At 41.6% G+C, this 23,805-nt stretch overlaps 1 protein-coding gene across 7 annotated transcripts in view; it reads right to left on the reverse strand.

The window, feature by feature from the left end:
• Positions 1–23,805, reverse strand: part of LOC132207803 (gastrula zinc finger protein XlCGF7.1-like) — a 37,616-nt gene that overhangs the window by 5,252 nt on the left and 8,559 nt on the right. For 2 of the 7 annotated variants that reach the window (XR_009443844.1, XR_009443843.1), the window contains exons 1-3: positions 11,632–11,796; positions 8,509–9,948; positions 2,806–2,856 (exon numbers count right to left, since the gene is read on the reverse strand). Coding sequence is in view for 3 of the 7 variants with exons in the window: in XM_059643654.1 (XP_059499637.1) it covers positions 8,875–9,795 (921 nt within the window). In the remaining 4 variants the exon portion in view is untranslated. The other 5 variants (XR_009443845.1, XR_009443842.1, XM_059643654.1 and 2 more) reach the window with 4 other exon arrangements.

Genomic DNA, 23,805 nt, shown 5'->3' on the forward strand with positions numbered 1-23,805 from the left:
CTATATTTGCATCTCAATGTGAGGTTTGATGGAACCTGTCACCTCCACAAGTTGGAAAGCCAAGAGCAGCAGGTCTGTGTAAACATTATCTCCAAATTCCCTTCAAGTCACATTCTGATTTGGACATAAGTTGCTGTTCCTGAATTGTTGCTGATGAAGATTCTATAAATCTTTATCAGAAAGCTTATGGTTGTACCTTCACCACCTTGTCTGCAACAGTTCAACAACAAGAATACTATCACCTTCTCAGTGGGGAACTTGGATTAGACAGATCTCCTCAAGTTCCATTTATTGCAATTTTTCTTTGGATTTGGGTTAGTAAGCAGTGTGTTTCCTGTGCATCTGAAATTAATAATTATCTCGTATTACTGTAGCCACAGCGGTTTACTTTAAAACAGGTTTTTGAGGCCTGGCTGTAAATTGGATATCTTTGCGAGCACCTCTTACGGATTTTTTGTTCTTCTTAGATTATTTTCTAACCCGTTAAGGAAAATAATGGGGCCTCAAGGTTTGATAGAGATTTACAAAACTTTCTTTTAAACAGTTGAGCAAAACGCTCATTGCTCAGAGAGGGAGACTTCAGCTTTCACTTTTACTTTGAGTTTTGAGCGGACTTGTGAAGTTATTGGATGAGGAATGCCCTGCAGTTCAGTTCACTAAATAGTGAAGGAGATATCGTGAACTAGATAACCTTAGAATGAGGAGTTAGAGTTTGCCCACACCAGACGTGTTGTAACTAAACCTTAAAGCCGTTATTTTAAGCTGAGCATATTTAAGCTTGAGTACATAATAGCTCCAGGGAGAAGCTGTAACATTAAAGCATTAAAGCCAAAAGTGTGTTAAACCTACAAAGGTGCAGACACAGAGGCTCTGGTGTGAGTACTGCATAACTCTTGGATACAGGCTAGGCCATTTAGGACTGAAATGAAAAACACTTATTCATTGAAAGGGTCGTGAACCTGTAGAATTTTCACCCATAGAAGGCTGTGAAGCCAAGTCTGAATATATTCAACAGACAGATGGATTTTTTTAAGACTTTAAAGGTGTCAGCAAGTGCAGGGCAAAAGCAGGAATGTTGTACTGAGATGAGGATCAGTCACGATCACGATGAATGGCAAGGCAGACTCAAATGCTGAACGGTCTGTTCCTGCTCCCAGTTACTATGTTTCAATGAGTGCTGTATTGGGTAATGTACAAAAGCTATTTTGTTTCTTTTTAATTTATGACTGGGTTTTTGCAATTTGTGTGGTTATATATTTACTGTGTTTTTAAAAATAAATTACTCAAATTGTATTATAAGTGAATAGTTTGTTTTATTCTATTTTATATTCATCTCTTTTGCTAGTTAGTTTCTATTTAATTGTTAAAGCAAAATCTGCAGCACTATATGCTTATGTTTTAGTGAGAGATAACATTGTTAAACTATTAGATTTCTGCCTGGCTTGTCTAACAATGACTTCAGCTGGGATCACAACATGTGGAGGGTCATGCGGTCTCTTGATGGGATTTTGGAGTTCCTTAGCTTTAAAAAGTATCTGTGTCTTTCTTGTCCAAATAACAGCTACAGAATAGTTCCAGGGCATAAAGCAGAGTGTAGTGGGCATGTTCATTGCACAAAACCTAACAATGGTTTAGATGTGGCTAAGAGTTTTCCGGAAGTGAAAGATAATTCACTGATCAATCTAAAATCTTTGAAAACTAAACCAAGAGAATTAGAAAATAAATTGAAGGTAGAAGTACAAGTAGGATCTTGTGAGGATGAGAAACTTCAAGTCATTTTTCAACATTTAGAATTGGAAGAAAGGAAACTTTGAAGCAGGATATCACAGTTGGAATTGGCTGATATATAGTTATAAATGAAAAGAGACAGGACTTTGAGAAAAATATAAATACCTGAAATTATAGAAAATGAAAAATAGAGAGTAATGAAATTAGAAGGCAAAGTGAACAGGGAATAATGGAGACAGAAAAGCAAGGAGAAATGCAAAAGGAGGTGGATTTTAAAAATCAAACTCCAAAGAGATAAAGAAATTGGAGAACATGAGTTTGTCAAGGAAAAGGTGAGAATAGAGAAGGAAGAAACAGGTAATACCCTGACGGGTAATAATGATTCCATTGAGGGAACTGATTTACCCAAGAATCTATGCTTTGTATCTAAATTAACAAGGATGGAGCCAAGACATGCTTTACCCCATTTAAGAAGGTCGTTGCACAGATTAAATGACGAAAAGTGATTTGGACTCCCATGTTACAAAGTATTTTGGCATGCTATGACAGTATACACCAGCTCCCCAGGAGAACAGTCTGCAATGTAGGAAGCTTTCTAAGTGACAACAATGAATGCTTATCTGCTCGTCTCTAAAGCTTATGAATGGAGGGTGACATTTACTGATACCCCCCCGAAACCTCCATTAGTGTACATGCGCAAAACACACACGTGCAGTACACCAGCCTGTACTGCCAATGAATTCTTACCAACCGGTTGTTAATCTTCAAGCTTACTTGGGCCCCACCGCATTTTGTTTTGTAACTAGTAGGGTTTTCACAAAGTCTGCACAAGTAGAGCTTTCTGCATTGCGTATGTCAGGAAACTCAGCTTTAGTTGAAGTTAGAGAAACATTTTGAGAAGTTATGGGAAATTACCATCATGAAATAATTCAAATAGCAGTCTTTCAAATTTATAAACTTATTTTGATAAGCACCAAGTATTCACGACCAGTGAAGCAGCAAATCTGGCAGATACTGTTACTATCTCACACAGACACATATGTGGAGAAATGAATGTATGGCGATATTTCATCTCACCTGATTTTATGTCACTGGAGATGTTCTTTTCTCTCTCTTTCTCAGTCAATTCTTGTTGGAACCAAAAAGAATGTAGTATTTCCTCAGCATGAGGAAATCCTTCTAACACACAGCCAGTATGTTATCACACCCAAAGTGATGGTACAGGATTTAGATGATTGGCACACATAAGAAATGTGAGAATTCAAACAGTGTGAAAAAGGTAGTATTTGCAAACAAGAACAAGGGAAGGTCTAAGACTTGAGAGAATGAGGTTTATGGACTGTCATAGAGTCAGATACACAAATGGACTGAAGTTGAAGCGCAAAATGCAGCTTCGATGGTTTGACAGTGACATCACAGGCAGTCTGGCCAGAAGGTGGCCATAACTGGGTGTTAAATATCACAAGTTACAATGAATTTGAAATGAAAATAAAGGATGCAGCAACTGGATAGAAGGAAGACTGGTGCACTGGTACAAAAGAACTGTAGATAATCAAAGCAGTATGGAGATTTCATTTCAATAAAACAAACCCCTGTGAACATTGGAAATTTTAAACTAAAACAGAAATCGGACAAACACAGCAGGTCTGGTAGCATCTGGTGAGGAAGAATAGTTAACATTTCAAACCCTGAGAATGTAGTCCTGTATTCTTTGTTTCCAATTATGCAACGTCTGCAACATTTTGCTTTTATTGGTGGCATGAGGCTTTTCTCCTTGGAGAAGGGAAGTTAACTTGAGATCTGATTTGTGTGTGCAGAATCCTGAGATATCAGAACAGAGTCGATAGTGAGACATTGTTCACTGTGTTGGTGAAATCAGAAGCAGAGGATACCAGTTCAATGAGACTAACAAAGGAATTCTCATATGAGGAGGGTGAAACACCTTTCCCATTGCAAGTGGGAGAATGCATTGTCAGGTTCATTCAACCCCTTTAAAAGAGAATTGGACAATTACGTGAATGGAAACGATGAAGGATTGGGACACGATGTGGTGCTCATGCACAGACACTGGGGATCAAATTCTGTCCTTCGATTCTGTAATAAGATGCAGGGAATTCTGGGACTGCATGTGGCTCTCATAACCTCCCCCATCCCCAAACATTCAAATCAGATTAGAGAAATGAATGTGTGCATCACAGGCTGGTGAGAACAAGTGGGTTCAGGGCTGTGTGGGACCTGCACCAGCACCAGCACCAGCATGGTGGGAAATGAGGAATTTAAACTGCACCTAAACTGGAAAAATCAGATGCGCTAATGTAGCCTTGATGAAGAGTTCATAAAATGTTCTCAAAATAGTCGCTTTGAACAGCATATTCTAGAGCTAACCAGAGAGCCAGTTGTACTGGACTTGATGTTGTGCAATGACAGAGGTTTAATTAACAACCTCACAGTGAAGGCACTCAGAGGTAGCAGTGACCCTAATCTGATGGAATTTTACAACCATTTTCGGGGACAGGAGTGGGTATCAGACTATTATTTTAAACTTAAATTAGGGCAGTCATGTGGGTGTGAAATCAGAGCTAGAGTGAAGTGGCAATTTAGCTTCAGAGGTCGGTTGAGATACAATGGCAAATAATTAAGGGGATACATCAGTATACACCCATCAGATACATTTGAGTGAGAAAGAAAAGTTCCAAGTCAATAAGTATGCTCCAGTAATCATCACACAGATATGGTGACAGGATGACATGGATTTGGAGCAGGATATTGAAGGATTCATGACATTGGAGGATTGGAAACTGGGAAAAAATGGAGGAAATATTACATCATCTGCGGGTAACTATAAAATGCATTTAAGATGATGTCAACTACAAAGAAGAAGCATACAATTGCTGAAGTATGGGTGGCAGATTAGACAAAGCAGAAGGTATAAAATGGCAAAGAATGACTACAAGATTAATAAGGAGAGAAAAAAAAAGTAGGAGACAAAGTTAGCCAAAATACGAAGACAGTTTAGCAGTTTCCCTGCATATTTAAAACAAAGTTCATAAAGGAAGCATCTGTACTAAAGGAGAAAAGTCTGACGAATTACTAATAGAAAACAAACAGATGGCAGGTGAATTGAACGGGTATTTTTCATTGGCCTTATTCAATAAGCAGGAATTAATCAGGAAATGGAGGAACTGAAGAAAATTACAATCACCAGAGAAACATATTGAGTGAATTGTCGGAACTACATGCTGAGACACGCTGAGTCCTGATGGACAGCATCCTGGAATTTAAAGGAAATGACCAGAGAGTTGATGTGTTGGTTTTGGTTTTGGATTTGAAAATTCCCTAGATTTGGGGAAGATTCAGAGATTGGGAAACAAAGAAATTTAAATCCTTTATTCAAATGGGTATAGACATAGAATGCAGGTAACTGCGCACCAATTAACTTATAACGTATTCCCTGTGATGGATGTTATGATCAAAGATGACTTAGCAGGGCATGAAGCAAATTTTAAGGTGAGCAGTCCGTGGTTCGGTAAGAAATCAACTTTAAACAATTTATTGTCATTCTTTCAGGAAGTAACACATTCTTGATGAAAGGGAACCAATGGAGCATAATGGCACAGGTTTCTTGGGATAATTCAAGAGACACTGCAGAAATTCATTCCAAGGAAGAAGAAACTTGCTAAGGTGAGGATGAGACATTCACTACTGCACGGGATGGTGGGTAAAGATATTCCCATTGGTGAGATTGTTAGCTATGATGTGAGAGTGAATTGGGATGGCAATCAATGTAACTTAGAACCAAATAGTACGGAAATAAGTGTAAATGACAAGAATTCCTAAATATTTTCAGGGAACTGTTCAACAGCATTGTTTTATTCATTCATGGATTTGCACTTTATTAACAGGGCTAAGTTTTGCTGCCTGTCGTCAAATGACCTTGACATGGTGGCAGTGAGCTTGTGTGCGTTTGGTTTGGAGACACCCACAATGCTGTAAATGAGGATTTTAATCCAAAATATGTTTTCAGTCCAGCGAGAAAGGATGTACGACTAGACTTGGTTTTTGGAAATGAGGCGGGGTAAGATTATGCAAGGGACCTAGCATTAATCCCAATGGTACACCACTGGACACTGGCCTCCAGTCACACAAACAGCCTCCTCCCATCACCCACTGTCTCATCAGTCAGCCAATTTTGTATCCAACTTATCAAGTTATCCTAGATCCCCTGTACTTTGATCTTTAATTTTATCATGTGGACTTTCCTGTTTGGTCTCACCGGTGAGCTCCTTTTAATGGTTTAAATGTTACTTTACGGTCCATAAATAATATAAGGATTGGGTGGTTGTCCCTGGTGTATTAAAATGTGTAACACAATCTTTTCCACTGCCTGTACCAGGGACCATGCGGAGGTTTTTTGGAGGGTTGAAGAAACAGATCTGATGATCCTGAGTCTGATGAGTAGCGAAAGGGAGTGGGATCCCAGTCATGGGAACAATCTGATTTGGCCAAATTGTCTTGAGCAGTGACAAGAGAGTGAACAGGAGTGGAGAGCTTGATGATGAGCGCGGCAGGCAAGACAGTGATCTTGACCATATCAACAGCTCCCTGTCAACCATCTGACTGGAGTTTAAGTGTTTAGAGATGTACAAATGTTGCATTTCTTCCGCTGTTGCATTATTTCTGAGTTAACTTGGCCCCACGTTAATAATGTCATGACAGGATATGGGATGTGAAGATTTACTGAATTAAACTTTGAGGTACTCTGTCCTGAAATAAACAGTGAATACTGAACATATGTTGAGTACACGGAGGTATTTGTCAATCTATGGGGTTGACTAGGTCTGAAAAGTAACCAACTGGAAAACCTTTCCCAATCACTTCTTGCACTACTAGAGCAGATAGGCCTTGTGTTGACAGCAAATCAATTGTACTACAATTGTAGAAGCAGTTTAAACACACTGTATGTTTAACATATTTGAATGATTTGACTTTTATTGAGGATATTAATCCCTATAACTGGGATGAGATTTATCCAATATTATCAGAAACAGACCTCAATGAACACTGTTCATCTCCAAATGTGCTTAGCAGCAAATCTCTGTCACGCAAGTAACTTGTGAATTGGCTGGTATCTTAGCAGATTGGATGAGTGAGTGAATCTCTTTCCAAACTTACACCAAATGACAAACGAGAAGCTATCACATTCCAAACTCAGAAGTGCCCTGTGTACCTCAGATTACTCTGAAATGGCAAGGTATCTTAAATTTTTGAGCATTAAATGAAACCAGCTGATTCAAACTGCTACTGCCATTCAGAATTACAGGATTGGTGTTCAACAGTACTGGAATGCTGCTGTCCAACCAAAAAATGTTCTGCCAATCACATAAATGTGTAATATGGGATATGTGTGATGCTAGGCATGTCTGCCATAATCCCAAAGACTGGCTGATCGTATCAAACAGCATTTCCTTTTGAATGTTTGCAATGGCAAGGTACTGACCATACTCAACTAGTCCATGCTTGTAAAATGCAAACGACAGCATTAGATGTAATTCTGCAATTTGACAACATTTTCAAAGTATTTCATAGTTATGAATTACAGTTGCTAATTGCTAAGAATTACACTGACAATCAATTTAGAGTTGTCAGTCCAGCTCACAGTGTGGTCCATTTGCATGCACTGGAATCCATGTGTGTTAGTACACAAGACCCTGTTATTTGTTGACAGGCAAAACATATACAGATGCCGTACCTGTTTCAACTCAAAAAAATATAGGCATCAGCCATTAGGTGGTTAATTTTTCAGGTCAATGCCAATCACAGGCAATCTGCCTGGTTTAAAGTGTAAACAAAGCTTTGAAATGTCTGCTCCAGCCGCACAGGGTTTAAAATCACAAACAGTTTCCAAGTGAGGCAGAGTTTCAGCCAATAGGGGAGCTCCAGATCCAGTCCCACTCCTCAGACACCCCAAAAGGTTGGAGGAACGGCTGTTCATGCTCAGTCCTCCAACTAAACAAGAGTGTCATGAACACTTGGTATGGGAGTTGGAAAAAAATTTCTTTCCCAATCCTTCCAAATTAATGGGAAAATAAATTATAATTGGCGTTTTCCGCTATTTCTTAAATTCTCCCATTTCTTAGAGTTTTAATACTCAATTGTTTAGTGATAATTAACTGAGCTTTTAAAACTTTTCACTTCTAAGTGACTAAGCATAGTTCGCAAATATTAAGAGTTCACTAGATAGTTAAGTACACAGAGTACTGGGAGGTGTTTCATTCAATAATTCTGTTCTATTTTTAATCTTTCATGAGCTGTGTGCTCACAGTCAAGTTGGGGATGTCCTTACTTTCCAGGTGTTTGTTTTGCTGAGCTCTTCTCATTCTCAGCAGTTATGTTTGTATTTCCTCTGTCACTGATGCACACATTCAGTTCCGCATTTTTAAAAATATAAACTCTATTCACTGAGGTGTATGGGTTTGATTTAAAATGTTAGCGGGATAAAACAGCAGAAAGATCTAAAAGATGCAAGAGAAAAATTGGTTCTCTTTTTTAGTGGAATGTGCTTCGCTAATAAATGCTTGTTGGTTGATCGACAACAGACTAACAGCAAACTCCTATGGTTAAGTGGTTAAGCCAACAGACACAGAGAGAATGATGTAAATATAAATATTCCAATCTGAACCCCTCAGATCTGAAACATTTCTGAATGTGTCGTAATTCGCAAAGGCTAGGAAAGTAAAAGTTCAACCACAAATATCACATGAAGGAATAGGTTATACTCACTAGGAAAGCCTGAAGATCTTTTCCTTGGAAAAGAGAAGGCTGAGAGATGCCATATTAGCAATGGAAGGTTTTGTTCCAGTTTTGTGTTTACTAATGTAGGGAAAGCAGAAATGTGCCCATTAACTTCCAGCCAGGAAAGGTCATCGTTCTACATAAATTTTGATTTGATAGCACATTTCCAGCTTTCATCATTGTTATTTCTGACTTTATACACAATTGTAAAAGGGTTTTCTGATCAAGGGCTAGGATTTCTGTGCCATGGAAGAAAATGGCTGGAACGCACTTCTTGCTCTCCTCAAGATCAACTTGCTAGTTCAGTCCTGGCTGTAATGACCAGCAGCAATACTGTCAGAATCTGACTCCCAGTCAGTTGTGAACTCGCTGATGTTGCAGCAGATTGGATGACTCAGTGAATCCCTTCCCACAAACAGAGCAAGTAAATGGCCTGTCCTCTGTATGAGTGCGTTGGTGTTTCAGAAGGTGAGATGCACATGTGAATTTCTTTACACACATGGAGCAGGTGAATGGTCGCTCCCCAGTGTGAATTCGCTGGTGTGTGACCAGGGTCGATGATCGTGTAAATGCTTTCCCACACACAGAGCAGGTGAATGGCTTCTCTCCAGTGTGAGTGCGTTGGTGTCTCAGCAGGTTATTGCTACTTTTAAAAGTCTCCTCACAGTCAGAACATTTAAAAGTTCTCTTCACAGAATGAACTCGCTGGTGTCTCAACAGGTTGGATGAATTAATGAATCCCTTCCTGCATGCAGAGCAGGTATATGGCCTCTCCCCAGTGTGGGTGCGCTGATGTACACAGAGTTCAGATGATTTTCTGACTCCAGTCTTGCAGTGAGAGCACCTGAAAGGTTTCTCATTGGTGTGAACACGTTTATGGGACATCAGGTCACCAGAACATTTGTAGCACTTTCCACAGTCTGAACATTTAAAAGGTCTGTCATTAGTGTGAACCCGCTGGTGAGCAAGCAGGTTGGATGACTCTCTGAATCCTCTTCCACACTTGGAGCAGGTGAACGGCCTGGCCCCCGTGAGAGTGCGTCCATGTATTTCCAGCTGGGATGGCCAACTGAATCTCTTCCCACAGTACTCACATTTCCATGGTTTGTCCATGGTGCTGGTGTCTTTGTGTCTCTCCAGGTTGGATGATTTGCTGAAACCTCTTTTACATAAAAAAACGTGTAATTTCTCTGGGTTGAGAATGGTGGAATGCTTATTCAGGCATCGTAATTGGTTAAAGCTCTTTACACAGTCAGTGCACGGTAACATTCTCATTTGGGTGTTTCTGTGTCTCACGATGAAGTTTTCCCCAACAGACAGAAGAGGCAAGCATTTCTATTTCCACATTGAAAAGCTGATGATAATCAGATCCTGACTAGTGATGTTTACTTTGCATTTGCCATTCACAAATCAGCTTCTCCCAATCCTCTGTAAAAGAAATACAGAATGTCAGTATTTTGCAATGATTTGTAGCTCAGGTCGTGGGTGAGATTGTTGACTTGCTCACCTTGAAAACAAAAACAAGCCAGCTCGGTGAGCAAGTCAACAACCTCAATGCCAGAATCATGATCAGTCCATTGATGGCAATTTAGAGTAAATAATTCTAGCTTCTCAGTCAGTCAGATTGATATTGTGAAGAGCCAGTGCAGACACGGCTGGTCAAAAGGTCTCCTTCCACACTGTAATATTTCTGTGACAGAATGTTCTTTCCACTCAAAACTAATAAAAGCAAAAATAAAGAACAAAGTCATGAGGAAATTCCCAGCGTCAATGAGACTTTTTTTTACTCCATATTCCTTCCTGGGATGAGGGCACCGCTGGCTAGGCCAACACTTATTGCCCATCCCTAATTGCCCAGACGGCAGTTACGAGTCAACCACATTGCTGTGGGCCTCGAGTCACATGTAGGCCAGACCAGGTAAGGATGGCAATTTCCATCCCTGAAGAACTTTAGTGAGCCAGATGATTTTTCCAACAATCGACAATGGATTCACGGTCATCATTAGACTCTTAATTCTAGCTATTTATTGAAATCAATTTCCACCATCTGCCGTGGCAAGATTCAAACCCAGGTCCCCAGAACAACACCTGGGTCTCTGGATTAACAGGCCAGTGAGAATACCACGAGATGATTGCCTCCCCTTATGCTGACATGTTACCATTGTGGAAGGTATCAAATGTAATGGTTAGCAGTGTGTGCCCAGGGACAGCTGGGCATGGAAGACACTTCTCATGGAGGGCAGGCAGGAAAGTAGAATTAAAGTAACAATCTGATCAGCCATGATCTTACCAGAATGATAGAGAAAGCTCGCTGCGCTGACGACTGTTCCAGTTTCTTAAATAAGAATGCTCAGTAATAATACAAAGGAGGCTAAGAGGGCATTTAATAGAGATATCCAAGATGATCAGAGGATTAGATAGGGTGGACAGTGAGAGTCTTTTTCCGAGGATGATGACTTCAACTTGTATAAGGGGGCATAGCTACAAATTGAGGGGTGATAGATTTAAGACAGATGTCAGAGGCAGGTTCTTTACTCAGAGAGTGGTAAGGGCGTGGAACGCCCTGCCTGCCAATGTAGTGAACTCAGCCACATTAGGGGCATTTAAACAGTCCTTGGATAAGCATATGGATAATGATGGGATAGTGTAGGGGGAGGTGCTTAGATTAATTCACAGGTCAGCGCAACATTGAGGGCTGAAGGGCCTGTTCTGTGCTGTATTGTTCTATATGTTCTATATTACACAATGCTGTTTTAGCCAGAATTCCCTGACTCACCAACTCTTCTCCACGTTGAGCAGCCACAGATGAGAAATCAGGGCTGAAGTGACACAAAACGAGAAGTTCAGCTCTTCTACGTATCAGGAGTTGCAGCCACAGCCACTCAACTGAATGTATCCAAGGCCCATGGCAACTCGAGGCTGCATAGGTCAGCTGTGGCTGGGAATGGGTGAAGCTGCTAAAAACCCCATTGTTAATTACGGTTACACGCCTGGCGCTAGGACCCAGCTGAGACCGTTCGAACCCCACTCACGATAGGAACCCAGTCAAGATGGCGACCACTAAACCGGAACCGCTTTTTGGGCAAGGGCCTGGATCTGGAAATACAGCACCTGTAGATTCATTTTTAGTTTTCATTGCCTTCCAGAGGTGTTTAGAAACCCCTCCCGGGCCTCTGTGGTTTCCATCGCTCCCGTCGCACTTTCAACCTTTACCGACTGCGAATGTGACAAAAGAACGTCTTTCCCCGTCGCCATTACTCTCAGCGCACACATTCCAAAGAATTCAACGGCATGACGCTTGCGCAGTGCTGTCCTGTAATGTTAATCAGGGACCTTTATCAGCGCGGGGACTGCTGGGTAGAGGCACTGCCATTGAAAACCCTCAATCAATAAAAATTTTACTGTGATGCAGCAGATGGAGAACGGTGCAGTACAAAAAAACGATACAGCACAGAAGCAGGCTCTTCAGTCCTCCAAGCATGCGCTGACAGGTTTTGCCCTTCCATATTAAAACTGTGTTCTCTTACATCCCTCTGTTCCCTTCCTATTCATAGACAATGTATACATAATATTTACTTTTTCAATATTTCAAGTCTGAATCTATAAATAAGATAATTTTGTTAATTTATTGCAGAAAGATGTAAAAGGAACCTAAGGGGCATTTTTTTTCATGTCGAGGGTAGTGCGTGTATGGAATGAGCTACCAGAGGAAGTGGTAGGGGCTGGTACAATTACAACATTTAAAAGGTATCTAGATGGGTGCGTGAACAGGAAGAGTTTGCAGGGGTGTGGGCCAAATGGTATTAAATGGGACCACATTAATTAGGATACCTGGTTGGCTTGGACGCATTGGACCAAAGATTCTGAATCCATGCTGTGCAACTCTGTGGCTCTAAGTTGGAGAGTGGCAGAGTTGCTTCTGAGACTAAGATCCTGAATTTAAAAAGAGGAAACCATGATGGCATGGCACACAAACCGGCCATAATAAATTGGGGAGTATTACTTCAGGGGATAGAAGTGGATAGGCTAGTGAAAACACTTAAAGAAAATATTGGGAACTGCAACAGTTGTTCATTCCTTTCTGGCACAAAAATGAAATGAGAAATGTGGCCTAGCCATGACTCGGAGGGAAATTAAGAATAGTGATATAGAGTCTTAGGAAATAAGAACATCAGGTGCCGGTGTTGGACTAGGGTGGACAAGGTCACAAATCACACAACACCAGCTTATTAGTCCAACAGGTTTATTTGAAAACACAAGCTCTCGGAACCTCAGATAATAAAATGTGTGGCTGGATGAACACAGCAGGCCAAGCAGCATCTCAGGAGCACAAAAGCTGACGTTTCGGGCCTAGACCCTTCATCAGAGAGGCTCTCTGATGAAGGGTCTAGGCCCGAAACATCAGCTTTTGTGCTCCTGAGATGCTGCTTGGCCTGCTGTGTTCATCCAGCCTCACATTTTATTATCTTGGATTCTCCAGCATCTGCAGTTCCTATTATCTCTCGGAACCTCAGACCTTCTTCAGGAACAGATCGCTCTTTCGCCCTTGAGACGGTTCTGCCATTCATGCTGATATTGCTGATCTAAAACTCAGTACCCTCTCACGTTCAACACCCTTTGATCCCTTTGTCACTCGAAACAATAAGCTAAACCTTCTTCACAACGTTCAATATTTTGCCACAACCACTTTCGTTGGTAATTGAACTCCACAGATTCACTCCTCTCTGAATGAGGAAACCCTCTTCCCGGAATCAGTCTGGTATATCTCCATAGCACTGTGTCTACAAAGACAGTCTATCATTCCTTAGATAAGGAGAACAATACTGCACAGAATACTGTGGCAGCGGTTGCCCTGGTGTCACGCAGTGTTGTTCAGTTCACCGAGTGTGGGTTACATTGGCTCCGCCCCAGCACTGTGACACTTGGAACGAGTTTCAGCCAATGAGGAAGAGCTACATAAACTCTCTCCCGTCATTCACTCCGATTGGTTGGAGGATCCCCCGTGCTTTGTTGGTCACTCCTGTGTCCTCCCACCCAACCTTCACATTGACAGCAGCTCGAGACCAATCACATGGGCCGAGTTGTGACCCGGAACATGCGCAGTGCGGGCTTTGCAGCAGATCGTAGGTGGTGCCAAATCGGAGGAGAGGCGTCACATTTTTAGAAGCTCTCCAGGCCCAAGCAACAAAATCCCTGTCCTGCTCTCGAGGCAGGGTAGGAATAGAAACCATCGGGGGTTGTTGCCTGGGCAGTTTATAATCGCGTGAGGGAGGCCTGGGGACCCGAGTACCAGGCCCACGGATCACTAACCGCCATCTTGGCTAGGTTGGGGACGGGAATTCTCTCCAGATACTTGGCCACCATCTTCGTAAAGATAAGCCACGTCCGACTTGGGGAGAAATCGATGAGGCTGTGACTAGGAAAGAAACCCTAGACGTGTGTGGGGAGGATTCACCAACACCTGCTGGAGACTCAAATCCTGAATCAGACTCATTGGTTTGATTTTCAGTCAGCAGACAGGAGTTGGGAACTTTATCCAGAGAGGAGAGGACGGAGAAAGGGAGAAAACTGGAAGAGGAGAACAGAGATAGGGGGATAGATCTGGATTTCCTCTGGAAGGAGGGTACAGCCAGGAATTTACAGAATTGAGAAATAAGAGAGGAGAATAATGGACTTGTCTGTTCTGAATTTCTAGCCTGCAATGACAGTAAATGTCTTTTGTAAACTCCTTTTGCAGGATATTAGAAAAGAAGGGTTTGCAGATATTAAACACAAATCAAAATTCCTGCTGAGACTGGTTGACTCATGCAATTTACAAGGACCTGAGTACCTTCAGCCTCTGAATATGGAAGGAGAAATGTTTGACCTGTATGTAGGTGATACACACAATATTCAGCTGAGAGAGTGTTGCAGCGAGTGGACTGCATAAAAGATTTACCCTGTTGCATGTCCCAAGTGGGAGCATTCCAGTGAATTTCCAGTGGAGAGAAATTGAACCAATCAAGCAGGTTGGGAAAACATTTACACCATTCACAGTGGGGAGATACTGTGCTCGATCAGTGTGCTGTCAAGGCTTCAGTTGATCAACCATTCTGAAGTAATACAAAGGTGACAGCACTGTGGAAATATGAGGAGTGTAGTAAAAAGATTCAATTACCCATCCCAGCTGGAAATCTATCAATGAATTCACACCAGGAAGAAGCCATTTACCTGCTGTGTGTGGGGGAAGGAACTTAATCAAAACAAACAAACTCATGTCACACCAGAGAATTCACACTGGGGAGAGACTGTTCACCTGTTCAGAGTGTGGGAAGAGATTTACACAAACATCCTAGCTCATGTGACATCAGTGGATTCACACTGAGGAGAGGCCCTTCAGCTGAATTTACTGTGTTAAAAGGCTCATATCTTCATCTGACCCGAATATACACCAGCTAGTTCATACGGGGGAGAAGCCATTCAGTTGTTCTGTGCATGGGAAAAGATTCCCTCATTCATCTGGCCTTCAATCACACCAGCAAACTCATACCGAGCAGAAACTATTTGGCTGCACCTCCTATGGAAAGAAGTTCAGACATGCATCTGCCCTCATTGGACACCAGGGAGTTCACGCTAGGGAAAAGCCATTCATCTGCTCTGTATGTGGGAAGGGGTACAGTCAATCATCCAGCTTGCTGAGACACCAGTGAGTTTACCCTGGAGAAAAGCTGTTCAGCTGCACTGCCTGTGAGATAGATTTTTGGCAGTCATCCACCCTGTTTGCACACTGGCAAAAAACCGTTCACTTGCACTGTGTGTGGAAAGGGATTCTTCATTTTGTCCACAATCGAGTATCACCGGCTCATTCACACGCAGGAGAAGCCATTTGGCTGTACTTCCTGTGGGAGTAGTTTCAGGTGTTTATCCTCTCTCTGCTCGCCAGCGAGTTCACACCAGAGAATGGCCTTTTATCTGCATGTGCGGGAAGGGATTCATTCAGTCCTTCAACCTAGTGATACATAAGTGAACCTCAATAACCTTTATTGTTCAACAAGGAAACTCACCATCATCTTCTCCAGGGCGACTAATGATGGCCCAGCCAGAGATTTCTGTATCTTATGAAAGATTTGAATTCTGCTGTTATTGATCACTTCCAAAATTAACAGTCTGACAATATTAGATTTGTTTCAACTGATGTTAACACACCTAAAACTGGCTGCAGTTTGGTAATCTGGATATATTGCTGATGGTTTGGACAAGTGTCCCTTTTAAAAGCACCAACGGTCATTCTAATTCAAGATTGTGTTTGGAGAAAGAAACAGATACCTTGTGGAAGGGAAAGCACAAAAATCATCAATTTGTAGAAAGAAAGCTGACAAAGTGATGGCTTAAAAAGCTTTGTTCATCAATGCTTCCAGGGCCAACTGCTCCTTTCATTGCCCTGTATTGCACAGATTAACAGCATCACATCTGAGAGGTCCAGGGTAAAGAATGAAGGGAAACTGGGCTGTGTCGGAACCCCAACTTTGTTTCACATTTTCTTCTTCATTCTCTCAGCCTTGACATTCCCCTCTGAAATGAAGAAGTCTACCTGTATACCTGGTCAGGCAGCGAGCTCGACTCTCAATCCAGACTGAACACAAAAGACAAAAATAAAGCTTGTCTTCAAATCTCTACCGTACACTGATGACAGTGCACTGGTCCACTCAACTTTCTTTACCACCTTATCCAACTGTGTTCAGGGAGCTATATGGAATTGGACCCCAAGATCCCCCTTTATACCAATGATCTTAACGGTCCTGTCATTTACTGTATACTTTCCTCTTGCATTTAGCCTCCCAAACTGCATTACTTCACTCTTCTCTGAATTAAAGTCCATCTGCCATTTCTCCATCCAACTTTCCGATTGATCTACACTCTGCTGTGTCCTCTGACAACCAATCTCATGATCCTCAGCTGCACCAATTTTCACTGCATTAGCAATCCTATTAAACAGACAACTTAGATTTTCATCCAAATCTTTTAAAAAAATTACAAACCTTGTGGAACACCACTGGTCACAGATCTCCAGTCAAATGCTTAGGTAGAGTACATGCAGACAACATCCACTGTGCTGCCTTCAATCATCTTCGTCAGTTGTTCAAAAAACTCAATCCAGTTTGTGAGACATGACCTTCTCTGCAGGAAGCCGAGATGCATGTTATCCACATGAAGTTTAGCAAGGCCTTTGACAAGGTCCCTCATGGCAGGCTGATAGAGAAGTTTAAGTAACCTAGGTTACACTGAGTTGGGTACAGAACTGGCTTTGTCATAGAAGATGAAGAGTAGCTATAGATCTGTGACCAGTGCCTTTCTGTAGGAATCAGACCCCTGTCGTTAACATATTTATTATAAAAAAAATTTGGAGGAGAATGTAGGTGATCAAATTAGTAAATATTTGAATGACAAATATCTGGGGAGCTGTGAGGAGTGAGGAGGAATGCCAGAGGATACAGCAGGATATAAATTGACTGGAGACTTGTATGGAAAAATGGCAGGTGGTATTTAATCCGGACAAATGTGAGGTGATGCATTTTGGACGGTCTAATGAAGGAGCAAAGTGTACAGTAAATGGCAGAATTCTGAGAAGCACAATCATAGAGCAGTATCTAGGTATACAGTTTCACAGTTCCCTGAAAATGGCAACCGTAGTGGAGATGATGGTCAGGGCAAAGTGCATAAAAATTGGGCATGTTGCAGCTCACTAGAACTTTAGTGCGGCTACATTTGCAATGCTGCGTACAGTTCTACTTGCCAAACCACCATAAGGATGTGTGGCTTTGCAAAGGGTACGGAAACAGGTTACCAGGATGTCACCTTGTTTGGAGGATATTAGTTATGAGGAGATGTTGGATAAATTTGGTTTATTTTCTTTTGAACATCAGAGGCTGAGGGGCAATCCGGTAGAAATTTACAAAACTGAGAGAGACATGGATAGTTGGCATCTAGAGTAGAAATGACAGTTTGTGTAGGGGACATAAGCTGAAAGTAAAAGGGAAAAATGTACAGGAGGTGTGAAATGTAAGTTTTTACACACAGGACAGCATGTGCCAAGAATGCATTGCCAGAGGAAGTGGGACAAACAGATACAATCACAATGCTAAAAGGACATCTTGATGGATTCGTGAACTGGCAGGGAATACAGAGATACAAACTGTGCAAGGGAAAGAAAGAGATTTCATGATTAGAAAATCATGTGTTAATGGAGGCTTGTGAGCTAAAGGGACTGTTCCTGTTCTAGTGTTCTTTGAGGCCTCAGTTTTTCAAATACAGACTGGAATATTGGTAGAGTAACAGGCAGTGACGGTAAGTTTTCCTGGATTGTATGCACGATAAATCTACGAAAACAGTGCATTCAGTTCAAAAAGAAAGAGCGCTCGTTTGGTCCTACTTCTTGGGAATGATGGGGGCCAAGTAGATCAAGTGTCAGTGGCAGACCATTCAGGAGACCATGATCACGTGTAGGAAGGTGCAGAATAATGTCAGATAATACCCAGCATTAATTCAGAATAAGAAAGCTCAGTTAATGGAGAGTTGTCTTCGACAGAGCAAGGTCAACGCTGGACAGCAATGACTGAGTGGCAGGTTGATGGGACAAAGTATAAATAATAATAAGGGCTACTTTCAAAGAGAAGATGGCTCAAGTACACTCAAAAAGGAAGGGAAGGGCAAATATTCAGGGCTGCTTGTATGACAAATAGAATTTAAGATAAGAAGAAAAGCACTTATGATAGGTGTCAAGGAGAAAAGTCCAAATTGACAGTCACAAGGAATACAGAAGGTTCAGAAGTTGGGGCAAGCAGATGAAAAAGCACACAAGGAAGGGAGACAGTTAGGAGAAAAGGTTGGCAGCCAGTTGAGAGGGGCTGATAACACACTGGCTATAACAATGTAGGAGAGAAACATGCAGGTTCTGGTATCAGACACAGGGCAAAATTTAGGAGCCCCTTGGCCTCATCAGAAGCAGCAGAGGCAATGGATTGATTGTCACCATGAGTGAGACAATGAAGCTCTTTGAGCTCCTCAGTTGTTGTTGTAGGTGAGGATGGAGGATACATGGGGGAGCGGGAGAGATCTTCAATGAGAACAAACTTGTATTCGAGATATCATAAATAAAAAACATACTGCAGGTCACACAGAAAGCTGTTTGATTTGACTCTTATGCTAAATATAAAGACTGAGAACTGGAGTTATTCAAACCAGTGGAAACAGATTCCGTTCAAACGGTTCGGTACTGACTGTGATTGAAAGCAAAGTCCAAACATCCAACAGCTACCTACAAACTCACTTCTGTGTCAGCAACTGAGATCAATGAGTGAATCCCTTCCCACCCTCCTTCCATGTTCAAAATCTGATAATGTTCTGTTCACAATAAACTGAGGGGTCCATAAGACCCTGGGATTATGCCTGGTGTCAATTTCCCTTTGAATACTCTGCAAAATCAATTTAAAACAGAACAATGCGAGTAAGAGAGTCCACACAAACACCAGGCTGCCTATGAACAGCTGGTAATGAATTTGGTAGTTTGTAGGATTAATGATGCACTATGAAAAAGTGACCACAAAAGCCAAGTGGTTCACTATGTCGATTCAGGGAATGGAACCTGCCACCTGGTCTGGACTTACAAGACTCTGGCCTCTTTGAGAGTGGTCAGACGAAGAAAGAATGTGGAGAAAGAGGTGAAATACAGGTATTGACTAAATCCACATCTCAAATCAGGACTTTGACATCATGTCACAAACCCTTAATCTTCACTATTGTGAATGTCCAGTGTGGAAGATCTATATGGAATGCCATCACCATGAGGACCCCCTCCAAGTCACATATCATCCTGACTTGTCCGAATCCAGTGCAGGATGAACAGCAATTTCCTCCAATTAAACACAGACAGCTTCTACACTGACTCCAACCTTCTGTCTAGTAACTGTGTGAAGCTGAACCAGACTGTTCACAACTCTGATGAAATACTTCACATTAAGATGAGCTTTCAACCACATCATCACCAAACCAACTGTTTCCATCTCAGTAACCTCACCTGACTCCATCCACGTCTCAGCTCATCTGCTGCTGAAACTCTATCCATTCTTTGTTACGTCTAGATTTAACTGCCCTGACGCTGACCGGTCCCCCACATTCAACCTTCCTGTAATGTTGGAGTGATTCAAATCTCTGCTCTCTCAGTTCGTGTTATTGGCCCAAAGTGCATCACAGGTGCTGAAAAATAAGTCAGCAGATCTGTTAAAAGACTATCCAATTTAGCATCGTGATAGTACCATGCAGCATGAGAAGTTTTTCTCAAAGTGAGAATGGGACCTACTTTCCACAAGACTGTGCAATGGTTACTCTCACCGAATGCTGAGGATGAGGTAACATAGGTTTTCCCCTCCCTCTCTCCCACTGTTCTTCCTCATCCCTGCTGTACCTATTTTGTTTCTACGTCTCCTGTACACTCAAACATATCTGTGTAGCTCCTTGAAAAATAACTTTAATAGAACTTCAAGTATATCTCTTTTTTTTTCTTCACGCAGCAAATTATGCATATTGTCTCCTCTTTTCTGACACACAGCAAAATCCTGTGGAGAAGAAAATGCCACTTGCTCAAGGGACATTCACAGCAGTGAGATTCAAACCCACATCAATGAAAAGACTGGAGTCTTAATTCAGCACCTTAGACTGTTCAGCCACAGTAACTGACAAGTCATGGTCATCCTTATTGTCTTCGATGATAATGACTCTGCACCAAATTTGAGTCATGGAGCAGGAGGCCTCGAGACTGCATTACCATTTCTCAAATCTCTAATGGGTTCCCAACCTCAACACCAATTTTGCCTCAAATCCCTGCAAAGTCTTCAATTTCTCTCAGGTCACCTCTCAAGCTTTTCTCCTCAAGAAAAGAACTTTTTGCTGTTTAACAGAAAGTGCTATAGAAACATAGTAGGTCTGGCAATGTCTAAGACAAGTGAAATCATGTTAGTTTCAAGATCTTACCACTATTTCTCTCTCTCACACCCTCTCTCTGCAGGAATGGCTTCACTACATCCTACACAGTTGTTACAATTTTTAACAATTATGTAGCAATTAAAGTTAAAATTCTATTTTCTTTCTTTATCATTTGCAGCACCAGCAAAGGACTTTAGACCCATTTCTGTCCTTTTCCATACCAATCCTGAATCAAAAAGAGCTATAATAACTAACTGAGAGACCTGCTGCATTTATCCAGCACTTTTTTTTGGACAATTTGTGTTTCTAAATTAATTCCCCTCAACGTGTCAAATGCCTTAAATACTTGCTCACAAGGTCTTGGTGTCTGTTGTTTGAACACTGCACTGTGAAGACTTCAAAGCCATTTTATAAGAAGCAAGCACACAGAAACTGAAGTCTACACTTAAAAATACATTTCCTTCCTAATCTTTTGCCTGTTTATTTCTTTGTACTGCTTAGCAGTAAGTCATACAACTGCACCAGAAACCTCTGATCCTTAGAATCTTTTTAACCAGTGTCTGAACATGTAGTCCATAACATGAGAATTGGCAAAAGTTGTAGACACACAGAACAAAGAAAATGTTGTGTGAGACTCAGCAAATAAAGGAACATTTCTTATACTGTAGCTGAAAAGAATTGGTTTATTGAAACAGTTTTATTCACCATTTGACCGAGTGACTGGAGTCATACAGGCTGCTTAAAGATGAGGGCAACAACATCACCAAATTAATTTTGAATTTAAATCATGGAGCAAGTACTGAAAATGGATTGCAATGTGAATGAGAAGAATACATTGGAACCTTGGGATTTTCTAAAGCAAACAACTTTTACTTCCTTGGACTGTGTGGCGTCAGTGAAAAACCCATTCATCATCTTATAAAGCAGGATTTGAACACTGACTGTGGGAGGCCAATTTAGCTGAGTTGTCAGAACATATGCTGCTTAAGTGCAGGGTTGTGAATATGAGCCCAACACTGGGCACCACCTATTTATTATTCAGTATTTCCCCTCTGCAAATTCCCTTCCTCCAGCTATTCATGATAGGCTAACCCTTTCATCCCATGAATCAGCTTAGTGAAGCTCTTTTGCACTGCATTCAACGCCAGCATATCCTTTCTTAAATACAAGCACCAAAACTGTAAATAATATACCAGTATGGCTTCACCAACATCCAATACAGTTGTCACAAGATGTCCTTATCCTCAAACACCAACACCTCGCAATTAAGGCCAAAATTCCATTTACTTTCTTCATAACTTCAGCAGCAGTTTAGGACTTAAGACCCGTCCTTGTCCTTTTCTTACAAATCCTGAATCGAAAAGTTATAATAACTACCTGCAAAATGCCATCCCACTGAAACTTCAACCACTTGCTCGACTTTGTAACCTAAAGTTAAGTCCAGGACCTTCCCCTTCCTTGTTGGGACTTCTACTTAGTGGCTGAAAAAAATGCTGTCCTGGATGTATTTTAAAAATTCTGATAAATCCTTCACACTGTGATGACTACATTAATGTCGAGGAAGTTGAAAGCTCCTGCTACTTTTACACTTGCTCAAAATTTGCCTCCTTATTTATTTGTAGAGTTTTCAAAGATGCCACCCCTCCTTATTGCTGTAATCGATTCCCTAAACAAAATAACAATATCTCCTCCTCCTTTACCACCTCCACTGCCTTGCATGAAGACCCTGTATCCTGGAAGACTGAGCTGCTAACCATGTCCAAGTGACAGCAATGTCTTTATGGCCCCATTAATTTGTATCCTCAAATCATCTGCCTTATTCATCTGACTCCAAGCATTAAATACCATTCACCCTTAAACTCCCTGATACCTTAAACTGGCCTGTAACAATGCCTTCCAGACTCTCGTTTCTTCTCTTTTTGGCCCTTGTTATTATTTTGAACATTCTCTCTGGATTTCAGCCCACTGCTAAGTGATTTACAAGACCCTCAACAGTACTGGAAACCCACCCCCACCCCCCACAAGGATGCAGGTCCCATTCTGGTTTAGGTGTAACCGCTGTGTGTAATTCTAGTCTTCCTGCTAAAGGAAGGGTGTTGTAAAACTTGAAAAGGTTTGGAAAAGAATTGTAATGGTTATTATTGTAATAGTGTACCATTAGTACACTAAGTTTCAAGCATTATGGGATGACCCTGTTCCCAATTGCTCATATGAAGTGTACTGACTGTCATTCTGAGTGAAAAATAAAAACCACAGGTTCCTCGCACATGTTGGAGGTGAGGATGGAGGAGTTAGGGGAGATGGAGAGCCTTTCAAAATAAACTAGTCTGCTTTTGAGATGAAGACTCAATGCACAGTAGTTTTATTAAAAGGTTGACTTATATTGTTTTTTTTCCTCCCAACTAGGTAACCAGACACGTGGTGTTTTCAAACATCATGAGAAACAAGCCCAGATAACATGACTTGGAAACAGATAATAGGAGCAACAACAAAAATTCCTACAGATTCTTGGGAACTCATTGGTGGTTATCCACAGTGGCTCAGCGGTTAGCACTGCTGCCTCACAATGCCAGGGACCCAGATTTGATTCCACCCTTGGGCAACTGAGTGTGTGGCTGTTGGCATGTTCTCCCTGTGGCTGCGTGGGTTTCCTCTGGGTGCTCTGGTTTCCTCCCATGTGTTGGTTAGGTGGATTGGCCAAGCTAAATTGCCCAGAGTGTTCAGGGATGTGTAGATTAGGTGGGCTACGGGGAGATGTGTCTGGGTGGGATGCTCTGAGGTTTTCTGTGGAATTCTTGGGCCAAATGGCCCGTTTCCATACTGTAGGAATACTGAATTCTATAAAAACCAGTCCTAATGAACTAGGAAATCCCTTTTCACAGTGTGCAGGTGGATTGTCTTTACCCAGTGTGAATGTGTTGATATACAGCAAAAAAAGTCATCATTTTCCAAACCGACCCTACAGTTACATAATTGTTATTAAGATTAATGTAAAAGGACTAATAAATTAGACACCATTTATTTCAATGCCAGAGGCCTAACAGCTCAGGCAGATGAACTCAGGGCAAGGTTGGAAACATGGAACTGGGTTATCATTGCAATTACAGAGACAAGGCTCAAGGATGGACAGGGCTGCCAGCTTAATGTTCTAAGATATAGATCCTATAGAAACGATAGAAAGTCAAAAGCGGGAGGGGAAGGCAAAGCAAGAGAGGAGTGAAAAGTGGCTTTTTTGAGCCAGGGTAACATTATGGCTTTACTTAGGCAGGATATATCTGAGAACACATCCAGGGAAGTTATTTGGGTGGAACTGAGAAATAAGAGAGG

Source organism: Stegostoma tigrinum, unplaced genomic scaffold (assembly GCF_030684315.1).
Source record: "Stegostoma tigrinum isolate sSteTig4 unplaced genomic scaffold, sSteTig4.hap1 scaffold_162, whole genome shotgun sequence".
Lineage (NCBI taxonomy): Eukaryota > Metazoa > Chordata > Chondrichthyes > Orectolobiformes > Stegostomatidae > Stegostoma > Stegostoma tigrinum.